Genomic DNA, 16,119 nt, shown 5'->3' with positions numbered 1-16,119 from the left:
CACTAAAGATATCTTAATAGTTATTGTCTATTTATTTGCCATTTGCCATGTGCAAACCTTGCGCCATGGAAATCGGAGAAGAATTGGATGGTACTCTCCTAGTCATTTTCAAACGGACGTGAAAGATCAACTATATAGTTATTGCCTATTGATTTTTTTTTAGGAAACTTTAATGAAAAGGATTTAGATCAAGACTATTTTAATCAAAAACCACCCTATAGTTTTTTTTAATCAAAAGCACCTCAAAATTAATCATAAGGACAAGGACCCCAAATTTCACACGGGCTGGATTACAGAGCCCAAAATGAACAAAGTTAAGTTTCCAAAATTACCCCAACTGAAGCCAGCCCTTGGTGAATTGAATGAAGGATTGTTTGGTGCATATTTTCTAGTAGATTCAGAGGTTGCCTTGTCATGGTTTCCTCTGCAACCAGTTCCACCAAAGGTGTCAACCAAAATACCAAATCAAAATTGCTCTCTCACCCGCCATTGTTGCAAGCTCGGTCTCTCCCTAGAGTCTTCCATTCGCGGTCGCCGCTATTTTCTACGATCTTCGATTTCAATCAAGATGGTGCTTCAGAACGATATCGATTTGCTCCATCCACCAGCTGAGCTTGAGAAGAGGAAGCACAAGATCAAGAGGCTTGTACAGACCCCCAACTCTTTCTTTATGGTATGGATATTAATCGATGGATGCTTACGCTTTTGGGTTTTGTATTTATTCTTGTTCCCTCGAATTTTGGGTTTTGTATTTTTTTTTTTTGGGTCGAACGATGGGTTTTGTATTTAGGTTGTTTAGTTTTGAATGTTTAAGTGGGATGATACTAGTTTTGAATGTTTTGAACTTGAATAGGATGTCAAGTGCCAGGGGTGCTTCAACATGTGAATTTTTATCCTTTTTTTGCTGTTTTCGTTTAAGTACTTATTAAATTATGTGCTAAATTAGAAAATAAGAGTATTTATTTGTTGTTTAAAAGTGAATGTAATCGAATATGTTTGTGCAAAACCACTGTGTTCAGTCACTCGCAAACAGTTGTGGTGTGTGGGAACTGCCAGACTGTGCTGTGCCAGCCTACTGGTGGTCGTGCCAGACTCACCGAGACCGAGGGTTCCTCTTTCAGGCGGAATGGGGACTGATTGTCCTGCCAATACCATTTTTGACTCATGTTAGTTTATTTGAAAGCACGCATTTTGAAGGTTCATCTCGTGGAAGAAAAGAAATGGGTGCTGTTGTTATTGTCCAGTTATCTAGGTTTGGGTTTCGATATTTAATTTTGTTAGGATCGCTCTGGACTTAGTATGACAATGCTGCATTTTGATTCTGTTTTAGTTGAGTTTGCTATTTGATTGTATGAGATATCAATTACATCTTGAGATTATATATTAAAAAAACAAAAAAAAGAATACCAGATTAAAATATGTCTAACGTTTGAGCAACATGTCGTATGACCTTCATCTTAATCATATGAGCTAATTACATAACAACCCCTGAGGTTTGAACCCGCTGTCAAAATACACAAACAATGTTTCATATTTTTTTTATTAGATGTGATTGCAAGTGAGGTTTGAGCTACTTGTTCAGTAGCAAAAGCAAAAAAAGCAGAAGAGAAGGTAATGATTAATCATATGTTAAGTAGCAAAAGTTAGAAGATGAGAAGAAAAGGCAATTGTAAATTATATTAAATTCAAAGAGTGCAGGGCATCAAATACCAAAGAGTCAAAGATTCAGATATAAAGACTCAGCGGTGCTTATTAGCTATGTTAATGGAATGTTGTGTTTCAACTTGTAAGATTAGAAAATTTGTAGTATGTACTTTGATCAATCTTCATGGTCACAATCTTATATATGCCATGGCCTATAATATATATTGGGATTGATGATATCATCCATAGTATTGTAATTAAATTAGTGGTAGTGCATAGTATTTTGGTTCTGTTTCAGAAATGGTGTAGTTTATATTGTTGTAGTTCCAGAAATAGTGTGGGTTATTTTAGTTCAGTTTCAGAAATAATGTGGGTTATTTTGCTGTAGTTCCAGAAATAGTGTAGGTTACTTTGGTCCAATTTCAGAAATAGTGTTGGTTATTTTGCTGTAGTTTCAAAAATAGTATAGGTTATTTTGGTTCAATTTCATAAATAATATGGGTTATTTTGCTATAGTTCCAGAATTAGTGTAGGTTTTTTTGTCAAATTTCAGAAATAGTATGGGTTATTTTGCTGTAATTTCAGAAATAGTGTAGGTTATTTTGTTGAAGTTTTAAAAATAGTGTGGGCTTTTGGTTCATTTTTAGAAATAGTATGGTTTATTTTGTTGTAGTTTCAGAAATAGTGTGAGTTATTTTGCTGTAGTTTCAGAAATAATGTGGATTATTTTACTGTAGTTCCAGAATAGTATTGGTTATTTTGGTTTAGTTTCATAAATAGTGTGGGTTATTTTGGTTCAATTCCAAAAATAGTGTGGGTTATTTGTTATTTTGGTTTAGTACCAAAAATATGGTGGGTTATTTTGGTTCAATTCAGAAATAGAAGTCAATATTCAATTTTGTAACCTATTCAAATTTGTTGAAACCAAGAAAGAAAAGAGTGCATGGCATATAGTGGAGGTTCCTGAGGTATTTTTGAGCATGGCAAACTGCTTTCCTCTGCGTCTCCTCTCTTTAGGTCTGCTTTTGGGTTTTTGTTTGAATGCATGTGATGTTGAAGTCCCTTCTGCCTTTCCATCCTATATGATATCTACTAATTAAGTTCAGAACCCAGTTAAGTGTCAACATTCGCTTGCCATTGCCATATACTCTTTTACTTGCTGAACATTACTCATGTATAATTAAAATTGAATTGATTAAGTCTCGATTGATCTCAATTTTTAAGGGCAATTGAGCCAGGTTATGTCTTTTATTTTTGAGGTGATGGGGTTTGAGAGGAGCTTCAACTATTTATGGCGTGCATAAAAATTTGTAAATGAAATTAGAGAAACTAAAATGAGAAGGAAGAATTGCTCGTCTACTAATTTATAAACTACTAAATGAAATCAGAGGAATTGAATTGAAAAAGATTTAGACTGAGGAAGATTTAAAATCAAACTCGTGTTGAAATGCTTATCGAAATATTTATAGAATCAAAGTAAGATTAATATAAATTTCTTATAAGCTATTTATAAAGAGTCAGTTTGAGATTGTTGTGAGTTTAAAAGTTGCTACCACTATTTTGTAGAACTAAACACTGGTACTATCACTAGTAGAACTGAACATTAACTAATTCTTAAAACTGAGCACTAACTAATTCTTAAAACTGAACACTAGTACTACACTATTTCTAGAACTGAACATGGGTACTATCACTATTTCTTAAACTGAACACTGGTACTATCACTATTTCTTAAACTGAACACTGGTACTATTACTATTTCTTAAACTGAACATTGACTATTTATGAAACTAAACATGAGTACTACACTATTTCTAGAAGTGAACATGGATACTATCACTGTTTCTTAAATTGAACACTCGTACTACTACTATTTCTTAAACTGAACACTGACTATTTAAGAAACTAAACACGAGTACTACACTATTTATGAAACTGAACATTAGTACTACACTATTTTTGAAACTCAATTCCCGTACTATCACTATTTCTTAAACTGAACATTAACTATTTCTATAACAGTTTGGGTTCGTGATGAGAGGATACAGAGGTTATGAAGATACAAAAAGCTAAGGTTTCCCGTGGGGAGCTTGAAAAATTAAAAAAGAATGGTATGAAAAATAAAAAGAACGGTTATTTAACCAAAAGATCAAAAATAGATCCCACTGATTGTATATGGGCTTATTAATTTCACATATCCTTCCTTCACACACATGAATTAAAATATATAGTGGAAGCCATCAGAGAGCTTAAACAATTGAATATATTGTAATCCATTCTCCACATATGACCTGCTATTGATTTGCTACAATCTTTTTTCATTAAGTTCATATGCTGTCCCGAGGCAACAATCATATGCTACAGACTACAGTACCTTGTCAGGAATGATCACCGCACTACGAACAATTATATATCAACAATCCGCGCGCACATCCATTGATGAGCAGGAGGTTTGTACGAAAATGCAGAGCAAACCCGGGATGAAGAACACCATCTCCAGCTCTCTGGAGTAGAAAGACTCGAATAGATATTATTTAACCAAAATATCATAAATACATCCCGCCGATTGGGGAAAAGAGCGTGAAAAATATCTTCAAAACATACAAAAAGCAGAAAGAATTCAAAAGAAAAAGATCATAAATGAATGATTTACCATGGGGAACTCGAAGGGATAAAATTGTTCGTAGTGCGGTTGGAGTCGGCCGGCCGTTTGTGAGGGTTGGGTTTTATGCGGGTTTGGCAGTGCATTGATCTGGGTTTTTGTTGCTTTGCTTGCGGGTAGTAGTTTGGTCTGTTTCACGAAAAAACTAACGGAAGGTCAAGGGTAAAATTGGAAACACATTAGGTTATTTCAGTTGGGCCATGTTGATTGGACTGATTAAGTGTTTGGTTTTGTCCTAACCATTAAATAAACTTATTAGATGGTTTTTTGTTAAAATCCAAAGTTTTGAAGCCCTTATTATTAATTTTCTTTATTTTTTATTCATTTGATCTGACAACTGGAAATAAAAAGGGGTGTTGTGAAAATTGACAAGTGTACAATATCGTCAAGGTAATATAGTGATAAGTAGAGTGTCGTTCTAACAAAGATCAAATTAACCTAAAGTTACTATTGTGATAACCTTCAAACTAAGATGAAATAAAACAAGACTTAAACTGACAAATTTAAATATGGAAAGAGATGAAATGCAAATAAAAATAACAATTGATCAAACATAGAGCAAGAGTGAATGAATTAAGAAAGATTAAAAAAATGGAAACACTAGGACATGAGATTCCTCATTCTCAATCCCATTTAACCACGTTCTTCGTATTAACATCAAATTATTCATGGTAATTGTCAATTATGAGAAGCAATCTATTAAACTCAATCAGTTAGTTACAATTTAGCCATTCACACAAATAACAGACAATTATCTGATAACAACATAGCACAATAATAATTACTTAACATGAAAAATAATCGAGATTGGTATAAAATAACGAGAATTAGCTGATAATAAGAATACACCCTAAACCAATAAAAAGATTTAGTTCATGATGGAATTAGAATACACTACGTTGAAATTCAAAAGAAAGAAAGAAACAACTGAAATTCCATTCTCCACTCCGCAGCAAAGCTAGAATTCTCCAATTCTTTCTTCTCTCTCGGCTTCCGTAAGTGCGCAGTGTGATTTTCTAGGTCTCCTTTCTTCTTTCTGCTAATATGGAACTTGCACCGAGGGTACTATCATGCATAAGTCCATTCCAATGACCCGACCATTTGAAGCTTTGACCGGTCCATATTAATAATTTGTATCTTATTTATCCAGCCCAAAACATTACACACGGTCCAAATTGACAATCTTTGGATTTTTCTGTATTTAGGAGTTCAAATATCATCCTAATAAGTGTGTAAGCAGTAAAATGAGTACGTAGAGAGCACAACAAGGATAAATGTATTCACCCTTCTAACAAAAAAGAATATTCTGTTACTACTTGAGAGTTGAGACCATTTCTATGTAGACTATGTTTTGGAAAAAAAATCAAAGTCAAAAATCCAAGGACTACTGCCCTTGTTAAGCATCTCCGTTACTGTTAAGGTAATCAACTAAATTTGGCCGGGTCTTATGCTGCCACTTGGACTCTTGCCGTGTCAATGGAACTACCTTCCTAAATTCTAATTGCTTTCGTCCTAGACTACCTAAACTAACGGCATTCCTAATGAATCCTTTCATTTACCAAAAATCCTACTGGATCATGGTTCAAGTAGGGATGTCAACCGTTCGGTTTTGAATAGAAGTGCCAATACCTAACCGCCCTGCATTGTGTATAGGGCTCCCTCCGTACGATGCGATATAGTTTTGCGTTGAAGGTTCCTAATACCACATCCACCCTGATTCATGTAGTTATAAGTGAAAAGATTTTTTAATGTATCCGGAACGCAGAGTGGTACGTTATATGTTATCATATAAATGGAGAGAATTCATCTTCAAATACCTCCTTATTTGTACAACGACATATGACGTATGTGACATGCCCCAACACACTTAGGCCTGATTTGGTACTGAGGTGATATTGAAAAAAGCTGGTATCAAAAAAAGCTGGGAGCTGTTTTTGTGTTCGGTAAACATTCATCTTCAGTTTTTTTTCACAGTTTTGGGTGAAACAAAGCCAAAAACAAGAAGTTGCAAAACCCAACTTTGAAAAAACCTATTTTTTTTCACATCTGTTTTACATAAAAGTTTAACAAATACTATAATATTGTTTTTTTTTTTCAAAAGCACTTTTACAAGAAAATTTACCAAACAGTCTACTGCTTTATTTTACAATTGCTTATTCTCACAGCATAACAGAAGTAGTTTTTTTTTCAAAACACAGCAATACCAAACCAGCCCTTAAAAATGTCACATTATCCGTGAAGATTTCGACCATCCCTAGGTTCTAGGGGTATTATAGGAATTGAAAACCAATTGAAAACCATATAGTACGGTTCAAGTGGGGTCGGTGATATTTTTTAGGTTGGGCCGGCGACCCAATTGGATATGGCCCAAAAGAGTCCAATTGTCTCAACGTGTTTGACCTCTTCTTGTTTTTATAAAATAAATAAATAAAATAAAATGGGATCCCATAAACCTCTGGGCGTTTCCTCCATAAAACCTCCCCGATTTCATCGTTCCCTCTCCAACAAACAAAACTCCCTACCCATTTTTCCATTGCTTTCTTCGCTACCCTTTTCGTCCACTCTCCTTCTCCCTCCTCCTCTTGTCTGTCTGTCTGTCTGTCTGTCTGTCTGTCTCTGTCTCTGTCTCTCTCTCTCTCTCTCTCTCCTCCTCTTAGTCTTAGGGTTTCCAGTTTTCCTTTTCCTAAAACAGAAAAATCTTGCATTTCCTTGCGAAAAAGGAAATCAATGGATGTTTCCACCAATGGAATCGGGAACAATGTCGTTGCGGTCAGAGTTTGTAGACCCGCCGGAAAGTTAAACGGCTGGCCGGCGAATGGGGTTTTCCCGGGAAGTCCCAGAAATCCCGAGAAAACAATAAAGCGTTCAAATTCTATCCCCAACGGTATACCGAAACAGAAAGATTACGAGGAGGAAGAGGGAGATGGCTGTTCGGAAGAAGTTGAAATTGCATATGCAAATGGAAATGGTTACCTGAAAGAACGGGACGACGACGTTTCGCCCACCTCGATGACCGAAAAGTCGGACGAGTTTCAAACGGTATCTCCCGAAAAAGCCGAGCACGTGAAATTAGCCGTTGAGACGCCCGATACAGCAGGGGAAGGGATCCTCCGTCCTCACGCGCACCTGCCGAAGCCAGAGGCGCCGCCCGGGTTGGCCTCATCGCCTCCCGATTCTCCAAACGACGAGGCTTCGAATAACCAGAAATTCGGGGTCGACGTGCCGGCGATAGGGAAGCTCATCCGGGAGCGAAGCAGTAATTTCTCGGCCGCGTTCGTGAGGAGGCTGTCGTCGCTGAAGGACCAGCACCTCAATAGCAACGGAGAAGAAGATCTGAAATCGAAAGACGTGACGGAGTTCCATCTCTCCGGCCTCAAAGTGACGGTCAAGATCAAGAGCGAGTCTGACGACCACCAACAGCCACAGGGACAAGCGACGCTGAAAGGTCGAATCAGCTTCTTCTCCCGGTCGAACTGCAGGGACTGCACGGCGGTGCGGAGGTTTCTGAGAGAGAAGGGGCTGAAATTCGTGGAGATCAACATCGACGTGTATCCGAATCGCGAGAAGGAGCTGGTGGAGAGGACGGGTAGCTCGTCTGTACCTCAGATTTTCTTCAACGAGAAGCAGTTCGGAGGACTGGTGGTGCTCAACTCGCTGAGGAACAGCGGCGGATTTGACCAGCGGTTGAAAGAGATGCTCAGCTCGAAATGTCCCGACGACGCGCCTCCGCCGCCGGTTTACGGATTCGACGATCTGGATGAGGAGGAGTTGACGGACCAGATGATGGGGATAGTTAGGGTGTTGCGGCTGAAGTTGCCGATTCAGGACCGTCTAATGAAGATGAAGATCGTCAAGAACTGCTTCGCCGGGAGCGAGATGGTGGAGGTCCTCATTCAGCACTTGGACTGCGGGCGTCGAAAGGTACGGACCCTCCCACCAATTTCCAAATCTATTTTTTTTTCCACTGTTATTCTCCGTGTCGCGGACCACCGTAACCACTGGACTCGCAGGTTCTTATCCTGTCGTTAAATTAAATCCCGCGGGACCAGTTGGTTACAATGTGCCGCGCAGCAGTCAAATCTAATTGCTGGCCTGCTGCGTATCGAACCGCTGACTAGCCGCAGTTTACTGATTACGCGCTAATAAAAAATTAGTAACCGTTAAAAGATTCAGCGAGTTCTTCTGGCCGTTGTCCTTTCGGATAAACCCATGGGCTTCGCTTGGCGTCTTTCACACTCAACCATGGCCAACATAATCATGACGACCATGTTGGTGTATGATTATTAAAATACAAAATTACAATAAAAATAAAGAAAAACTAATGAAAAGGGCTTGAAAACTTTGAGTTTTAATGATAAGGACAAAATAAAGGGTAAAGTGAATAGTACCATGATTGACTTTTTAGTGTAAAAATGTGGTTTTTCGTTAAAGTGAACAATACCGGGTGCTTTTCGTTAAAGTTCCCTAAAAATAATTGATTTAAGTTAATTGTTATTCTATTTGCTTAGGAATAGTATGGGTTACCGATCCAAACCTACTTGATATAATTTAGTGTTTAGTTGTGCCTAGCTTAGCTTTCGCAAACAAATCGTGTTTGAATTGTTTTCGTGTCATATTCGTTGTATCAACACATCATGTCGTGTTAATTATGTTATCTTAGTGGGTTATTATTAGTCAATTCGATAATGACTCAATTCGTTAACAAGTCGTATTGTCATATCTAAAGTCATGATCAGAAAAATGATATTTTAAAAGTGATTCGATAACTACTTTAACTCGTTAACAAGTTCTTAAACGATTCGAGTTATTAAATGATTGGCTCGAAACTTTTTTTTTGTGTTTGTGTTGAATTTAATTGGTCGTGCAAAAAATTACCAAACCTAAACTAGCTACAATTTTCATTGAATTTAGTAAGTTTTAGCCTAATTTGAATGAAAAGCTTGCATCGCATGTTAGATTTCCCGAAAACACTTATGGCGTCCACCATCCGCAGTATTATTGAGTGAGTGCTATTATTATAAGGAGCTTTTCACCAGGTCCACTCTCTTGGGTTAATTTTCTGGCGCTCCTCCTTTGCATTCAATTCGACCCTTGTAAGAAGGAATTTTATTGTTCAGGTGACCGAAAGACATACTAATGTGAGAGTAAATTTAGGTTGCAGCTTGAATTTTTCCTAGTGAGTGGAAAATTAGGTCATAAATTTTTGGTGGACCATGTTTTTGATGGAAGTTTTATATACCTTTTGAATGACTGGTTTTGTAACCAACGGCTTGAAATGGAGAACAATTTGTGTGATAGGGGTACACAGTTAAAGTAGCGTTTCGTGTCAATAATATAAGGATACGTGAAGAGAAATTAAGACATATCCTTATATTATTAGCACAAAATGTCATTGCGGCGGTGAACAAGTGTCGTATAAATCCTCCTTGAAATGATTACTTATGAAACAAGAAGGGTTGTGTTGGTGCAGCCATCAATATATGTTTGAACTTTGACGGGATCCCATTGCATATCATATCATATCATGCATAACGCACTCAGTCATATATAATTTGGCTCCTTCCCACCCCAGGCCACGACTCATGCCATGATTCGTGAAAGCGTAGACGTAACGTTTTTGACATGGCCCCCAATATCTTATCCTTTTTCCTATTTTGCGTATGTAGGAATTTCAAAAGTTGAATTTGCCAACCTTGTTTCATAATTGATAGGAAGTTGACCGAGTTTTCAACCACTTGTTTTAATTATGACGTATAATTATTATTTAGTCCCTCTTTAATCAACTTTTGTAGAAATTTATTAGTTTTTAATATTGCTCGGTCTTTGAGTGTTTTCAATCCATACCTTAGATTACACGTGAGGCATTACACAGATGTTTCTTTTATCTTAAAAAGCAAAAAGTTTGTCCGTTGAGTGTGGAGTTTAATGATTTGTGTTTACAACATATGACAACTGCAGGCAGTTGAGATTGGAAGGCAGCTTGCCAGGAAGCATTTCATTCATCATGTATTTGGGTAAGAAAAAAAATCTGTTGAGCCAACTGAAAACTAGAGACACTGATTTAGTTTTGTCGATAAGAACCCTTTTGTATTTGTGCAGGGAAAATGATTTCGAGGATGGAAACCATTTTTATCGTTTCCTTGAGCACGAACCCTTTATTCCCAAATGCTTTAATTTCCGGGGATCCATAAGTGACAGTGAACCCAAGCCTGCAGCGAAAGTTGGCCAAAGGCTCACCAAGATCATGTCTGCCATACTCGAGTCCTATGCCTCAGATGACAGGCGCCATCTCGATTACATTGGCATTAGCAACAGTGAGGAGTTCCGAAGGTAGGATCAGTCGATCATTTTCCTGGATTTATTTTGTTAAACTGAAGTAATTTGGGTATATTTCTACTTGTTTATGTTGAATTTGCTTCACCGACTGTGCACTAAATAGCTTCATTGGTGTCAATTTCCTCCCTTCTTTAAATGCAGGTACATAAACTTGGTTCAAGAACTTCACCGAGTAAACCTTTTTGAGCTCTCAAAAGATGAGAGGCTAGCTTTCTTTTTGAACCTCTACAACGCAATGGTCATCCATGCAGTTATCAGGGTAGGACGTCCACAAGGTGTAATCGAAAGGAGATCGTTCTTTTCCGACTTCCAGTATTTAGTTGGAGGCCATCCTTATTCACTCAGTAGTATCGAGAATGGGATCCTCAGGAACAACCGTAGACCTCCTTATTCCTTGGGCAAGCCCTTTGGGGCAGGAGACAACCGCACAGAGGTGAACAACAATCTTCGATTCTTCTGTCTTATCCGCCTCTAAAGTCTAACTTCATACATGTTATTTTGTTTGCATACAAATTCTCAACCTCTGATGTGAGTACTAAGTTTCATTTCATCCTTCAATCCAGCTTGCCTGTGCTAGAGTGAATCCATTAATTCACTTCGGACTTTGTAACGGGACAAGGTCAAGCCCGACGGTAAGATTCTTCTCACCCCAAGGAGTTGAAGCTGAATTGAGATGTGCAGCTAGAGACTTCTTCAAGAGCGGCGGCATGGAAGTGAACTTGGAGAAGAGGACCGTGTACCTCACCCAAATTATTAAATGGTGTGTAATCATTGATCAAGTCTACCTTTTTCGTTGTTCATTTTCAAAAGCAACTGTGATGGTTAGACAATGCCGAGGATGAACAAATATTGTGCGTGTGTGTTCATTTGTGCAGGTTCGATGGCGACTTTGGACAAGAAAAGGAAATTCTAAAGTGGATCCTGAATTACTTGGATGCAACCAGAGCAGGCCTTTTGACACATCTTTTGGGTGACGGAGGGCATATAAGTATTGTGTACCGGAACTACGATTGGTCCATGAACTCTTGAGTCTCCGAAACCCGTTCGCTGCCGTTGTTTAAGAACTGAAACTTATCACAGGTGATACATTATAGATATAGATACTTGCTTACCTCAATTTTTGTTAAAAGAATTAGAGGATTTGTTGATTTGAATTCGTTGTGAAGAAATGGCAAGAGAGAGAGGGAGGAGAGGGGGGAAGGAATGGAAGCATGTAACGAGATTTCCCTTGTAAATTTCTTCTTCTGTTATGAGTTCAGTTTTTTTGGATGCAATGAAAAGCTAGTTTTAGATAAAACAACAACAAAACATTATCCCACTAAGTGAGTTTGAATGTATAAATCCAAGAACATTATTGTGCTCGTTTCTACGCCAAGTTTTCTTTTAGCTCTAAGTACTCTATCTTTTCTTAAAGTCTTTTTCCAAGTCTTCCGAGATCTTCATCTGCCCCTTTTACCTTAACCATCCATCTTATAATCGTATTTTTCAACCGGATCCAATAGAAAAATTCATGTGTTCTGAATCTCTTTCAAATCGATTCAGAAGGTGTTCATGTTTTTATACATAATTCAAGCAAAGCTTACGCCAATGGTGAATGATTATAAAATAACACCTTGAAACCTAACACGTGACAAATTTAAGCGTGTGTTAATGTCACTCTATAAAAAATAATATTGTGCAACCAGAGACACATATATTTTTATGTTTACATCTCACATCAGATATAACTAGGCCCTTTTTTGGAAAATCTGGGCCTTATTTTCTTTAGTCAAGCCCATTTCAAATATCTTAAATGGCCTACCATAATTCCCTCCAATTTTTCCCGCCAATAACCCTTGAAAATGGAAAATAAATCCAGAAAATTAAATTTAAAAAAATGAAAACAGCAATCGTCGGTTGCAGAAAGCAAAAATCAGAAGAAAATGGACAAGGCACCAGCAGCAACCGGCTGTTACAAGTGCGGCCGACCAGGCCACTGGTCACGTGACTGCCCTTCCTCCGCCCCTACCCCCAATTCCAATTCCAATCCTAATTCCAACCCTAACCCTAACCCCACAAATCTCAATTCCTCTTCTTATCCTTTCAAAAGCGGTACTGGTACTGGGATCGAAGGGAAGGCAAAGAAGGTGTCGGTTCCGAAGACTCGGCCGAAGCTGACGCCGGAGCTGCTTCTCTCAGACGATGGGCTCGGCTACGTCCTCCGCCACTTCCCTCGCGCCTTCAAGTATCGCGGCCGCGGACACGAGGTCTGGTATCTCACTTCCGCTCCTTGTTTCTTTTCCTTTGTGCTAGAAAACTCATAACATTATGTTAATTTTTTTAGTAAATTAGTAAAAAGTAACTCTATAATTACAAGTTTTAGCTCAATTACAGAAGAAAATCCTTCAGTTATCCAGACGTGTTGCTTTAATTGATTCGTAATTGTGAAATTTCGTTGGTGCGCTTCTTCCATTACAAAGTCGGCATGGGTTTCTTTTCTAAATTATCGGGTTTGAAGCGTTTTTCTCTAAAGTGTGAGGTTACTGAGGGATTGTATGTAAAATGCCATTGTTTTTGTCAATTTTTGCAGGTTAGAGATTTGGGAAATCTAATTGGGTTGTACACACAATGGCATTCGCGATTGCTACCATATTACTCGTTTGATCAGTTTGTTCATAAGGTCGAACAAGTTGCCGCCACCAGACGTGTGAAGATACTGATGACATCTTACTCTTTATTTTCAATGTCTTTGGAGTCTGCCTCAAATTCTAATCCTTTTTCTGCCCAAATATTGAGCAGATGACTCTTAGGGATTTGAGAGAAAGAGTTGCAAGTGGAGGAGACCCGACAAAGTTGCGTGAAACAGCGGTCGAGGAAGGCGTTCCAAATGATCAAGAGGGTACTATGCTCTGCCATTTTTGCCTAATTGCTCTAATTTAGCATGTAATGAGATGTTTCAAGAAGTGAAATATCATTAAAGATTGAGGTATTAATTGGAAGGATTGAATGGTGCAGTTGCTCTAACTATTTAACAGAAGACCTGTCAAGAAGAGTTGGAAATGGGAAGAGGTTGAGTTTATAACACGATTAGGAATATGATGTTAGGATAATGGATTGGCTGCTGAGTGGAATATGAGTAATGTTGAGGGAGAAACATCACTGCACTGGACTACCCGAGACACGTGGGCAATAATAGTACCGATAAGTGGAAATCTGCTTGTGTTGATTTTATGTTACTTTGTTTTTTTTTAATAATTAAGTAGGGAGTTCTTATGTTCTCTATAAAATATCCTTATGAGAAGTTTTTGGATTTTGTCTGATATTTGAAGTACCTTTCTATTCATCATGGTATTTGAAATATTTGATTCGGAACAACCATTGCTCTCTATGCTTCCATTTTGAATTCTGATCTTGTTATTTTCCTGCAGAAACCTTGAACCCTGAGGGACCAAGTGATCACCAGGGAGGTTCGTCTTCAGGGAACCATGATGTGGATGATCTGCAGGAAGAGATGCTTCACGAAATCTACGAGAAAGCCACTCAGGTATGTGCTACTCGAAGTTTTCTTGGTTTTCAGATTAAAGCTCCATTTGTTGATAAGTAGAGAGCTTGATGTGCTTTGTTTTGCTAATTGTAGGAACCGTCTGAGACGTTCCATGGTGAGATGGTTGCTCCTAGTGCTGGTATACCTGCATCAGAAAGTTTCCAGAAACAAATAACCAATCAAGTCGAAAACAATGAAGGTAAGGAATCCAGTGAAAATCATATGACAGATGAACAGAAAGGGCGAATGGAAGCTAATAGATTGAAGGCACTTGAGAAAGCCGCAGCCCGCCGCCAATTGCAGGCAGCTTGAGTTTCCGTTTCTTTTCTATCTTGCTCTAATTTCTGTTTCAGGGTGTTTTGTTATGGATGTGGTTATAGGCATCATACGACGAAGTTTATAGCAGTTATGAGATTATTTCTAGTTATGCCTAAAAAATGAAAATAGTAATAGCAAAGACGGATTCACTGGATGTCACGTGACATTGAATTAAGATGCACAATTACAGGAAACTCATTTCTTATAAATCTTTTTCATGATATGACTTGATTTTGATTCTCTAACCTTTTGTTTTTATTAGTCTTTTCAAACCAATGTATTATTATAATTGTCCCTAATAAAAGCTGGATGCTAGTCACTGATTGCTTGTTTGAAGGAGATTCTCTCTTTCGGATCCTCCTAGATCTCCGCCAACATAGTCGGGTGTGTCCTCAGGCTAAGACCACCGGCAACCACCGTATTGATCCAGTCCACGCCAACTGGCATGACTTGTTGGGGCCCAAAATCAATCAGAAGAGATCCTTTTCGGATTTTTTCCACCAATGTCATCGGATCAAGTAATTCAGGTTTTTGATCACTTTATCTGATGGCCTTGGTGAAAGAGATCCGGTTCTCAAAACCAATTAGCATTGAAATAACGTAATCAGCCCATCTCCAACTGATGGCTGGCCAGAGGGCTTGTTTTAGCCCTTTGGCCTTCTAAGATATTAATATTTTAATGAACAGTACATGATCATATTTGCTTTCGTCTCCAACCGAGGGCCAAAGGGCTAGAGGGCTTGTTTTAACCTTATCACAAAAAACCGTCTCCAACCAAAGGTCATAAGGCCAAACATAATTTATTATTTAAATTTAAAAACTATAACAACTTAAATTTAAAAACTAAAACTAAAATTTAAAAACTACAACTAAAATTTAAAAACTACAACTAAAATTTAAAAACGACAAATTAAATTTAAAAACTACAAATTAAATTTGAAAACAATATTAACTTAAATTTAAAATTTTTGCGAGGAATCGTGAATGAATTGTTTAGGTATTGATAGGAAAAAAACATAGAATTTTTGAGAATTTTTGTGAATGAATGGTAACTGGCGTCAGCTAGTCGTTGGATTCAAAATTCTTTTTAAGAATAACCGACAGAAATACATTTATATTAAATAATATAAATGTATTCTTGTCGGTTAACCGACATGATTAAGCAGTTTTCTGGCCAGCCCCGGGCTGGCTGCTTGCAGCTAGCCCTTCAACCCTTTCCAAGCAGCCAGCCCTTCAACCCTCTCCGATTCTGTGAGGCCCTTTCAGATTCCACAGCCCTCTGGCCTAGCCCTCGGTTGGAGACGGTTTTAGGGCTATTTTCGGCCCTTTGGCCCTCTAGACCCTTCGGTTGGAAATGGCTTAACGTGATCTCAATTACTTGTTCCAGCTTTCTGCGACGTGCACAATACTAATCTTTGTATGAGTAGTGAGGAAACAAACTTGCCTAGGGATGTTACCATGACCTACTAGACAAACTGAAATGCTGATAAGACTTTCTCCAACTGTGATTTTTTATAGGGGCAGATTGACTGCCCTCCTGTTTGGATGCCATTCTCATCCTCTCTTATTTGTGAGGTCACGGTTAAGCCACGTCAACATTTTATATTCTTATTGTTTTTTGTCTTATTATCTTTAT

General features: G+C 38.0%; 3 protein-coding genes across 3 annotated transcripts; all 3 read left to right on the top strand.

The window, feature by feature from the left end:
• The first annotated feature begins 289 nt into the window (after window positions 1-289).
• Window positions 290-1,329, top strand: LOC126607653 (uncharacterized). Its single transcript, XM_050275334.1, has 3 exons — window positions 290-673; window positions 854-882; window positions 1,005-1,329. The coding sequence occupies exons 1-3, from the start codon at window positions 305-307 to the stop codon at window positions 1,135-1,137; spliced, it is 531 nt and encodes a 176-aa protein (XP_050131291.1). The 5' UTR covers window positions 290-304; the 3' UTR covers window positions 1,138-1,329.
• Window positions 1,330-6,793: 5,464 nt separating this feature from the next.
• Window positions 6,794-12,009, top strand: LOC126607644 (uncharacterized). Its single transcript, XM_050275320.1, has 6 exons — window positions 6,794-8,227; window positions 10,265-10,320; window positions 10,406-10,636; window positions 10,784-11,075; window positions 11,206-11,402; window positions 11,518-12,009. Exons 1-6 carry the CDS (start codon window positions 7,034-7,036, stop codon window positions 11,669-11,671), a joined length of 2,124 nt encoding a protein of 707 aa, XP_050131277.1. The 5' UTR covers window positions 6,794-7,033; the 3' UTR covers window positions 11,672-12,009.
• A 505-nt stretch (window positions 12,010-12,514) lies between these two features.
• Window positions 12,515-14,706, top strand: LOC126607652 (chromosome segregation in meiosis protein 3-like). The gene is made up of 5 exons (XM_050275333.1): window positions 12,515-12,888; window positions 13,212-13,336; window positions 13,423-13,520; window positions 14,050-14,165; window positions 14,259-14,706. The coding sequence occupies exons 1-5, from the start codon at window positions 12,565-12,567 to the stop codon at window positions 14,475-14,477; spliced, it is 882 nt and encodes a 293-aa protein (XP_050131290.1). The 5' UTR covers window positions 12,515-12,564; the 3' UTR covers window positions 14,478-14,706.
• Window positions 14,707-16,119: the final 1,413 nt, after the last annotated feature.

Source organism: Malus sylvestris, chromosome 16 (genome assembly GCF_916048215.2).
Source record: "Malus sylvestris chromosome 16, drMalSylv7.2, whole genome shotgun sequence".
Lineage (NCBI taxonomy): Eukaryota > Viridiplantae > Streptophyta > Magnoliopsida > Rosales > Rosaceae > Malus > Malus sylvestris.
The sequence above is the reverse complement of the archived record's forward strand: the minus strand, read 5'-3'. Positions and strand labels throughout refer to the sequence as shown.

Coding starts and splice junctions, on each gene's coding strand:
- LOC126607653 (XM_050275334.1), top strand. CDS start 305: ATGAACAAAGTTAAGTTTCCAAAATTACCCCAACTGAAGCCAGCCCTT. Junction 674..853: donor CCCCCAACTCTTTCTTTATG/GTATGGATATTA, acceptor GAACTTGAATAG/GATGTCAAGTGCCAGGGGTG. Junction 883..1,004: donor TGCCAGGGGTGCTTCAACAT/GTGAATTTTTAT, acceptor ATGTTTGTGCAA/AACCACTGTGTTCAGTCACT.
- LOC126607644 (XM_050275320.1), top strand. CDS start 7,034: ATGGATGTTTCCACCAATGGAATCGGGAACAATGTCGTTGCGGTCAGA. Junction 10,637..10,783: donor AACAGTGAGGAGTTCCGAAG/GTAGGATCAGTC, acceptor CTTTAAATGCAG/GTACATAAACTTGGTTCAAG. Junction 11,403..11,517: donor CTCACCCAAATTATTAAATG/GTGTGTAATCAT, acceptor TCATTTGTGCAG/GTTCGATGGCGACTTTGGAC.
- LOC126607652 (XM_050275333.1), top strand. CDS start 12,565: ATGGACAAGGCACCAGCAGCAACCGGCTGTTACAAGTGCGGCCGACCA. Junction 13,337..13,422: donor GCCACCAGACGTGTGAAGAT/ACTGATGACATC, acceptor TATTGAGCAGAT/GACTCTTAGGGATTTGAGAG. Junction 14,166..14,258: donor TCTACGAGAAAGCCACTCAG/GTATGTGCTACT, acceptor TGCTAATTGTAG/GAACCGTCTGAGACGTTCCA.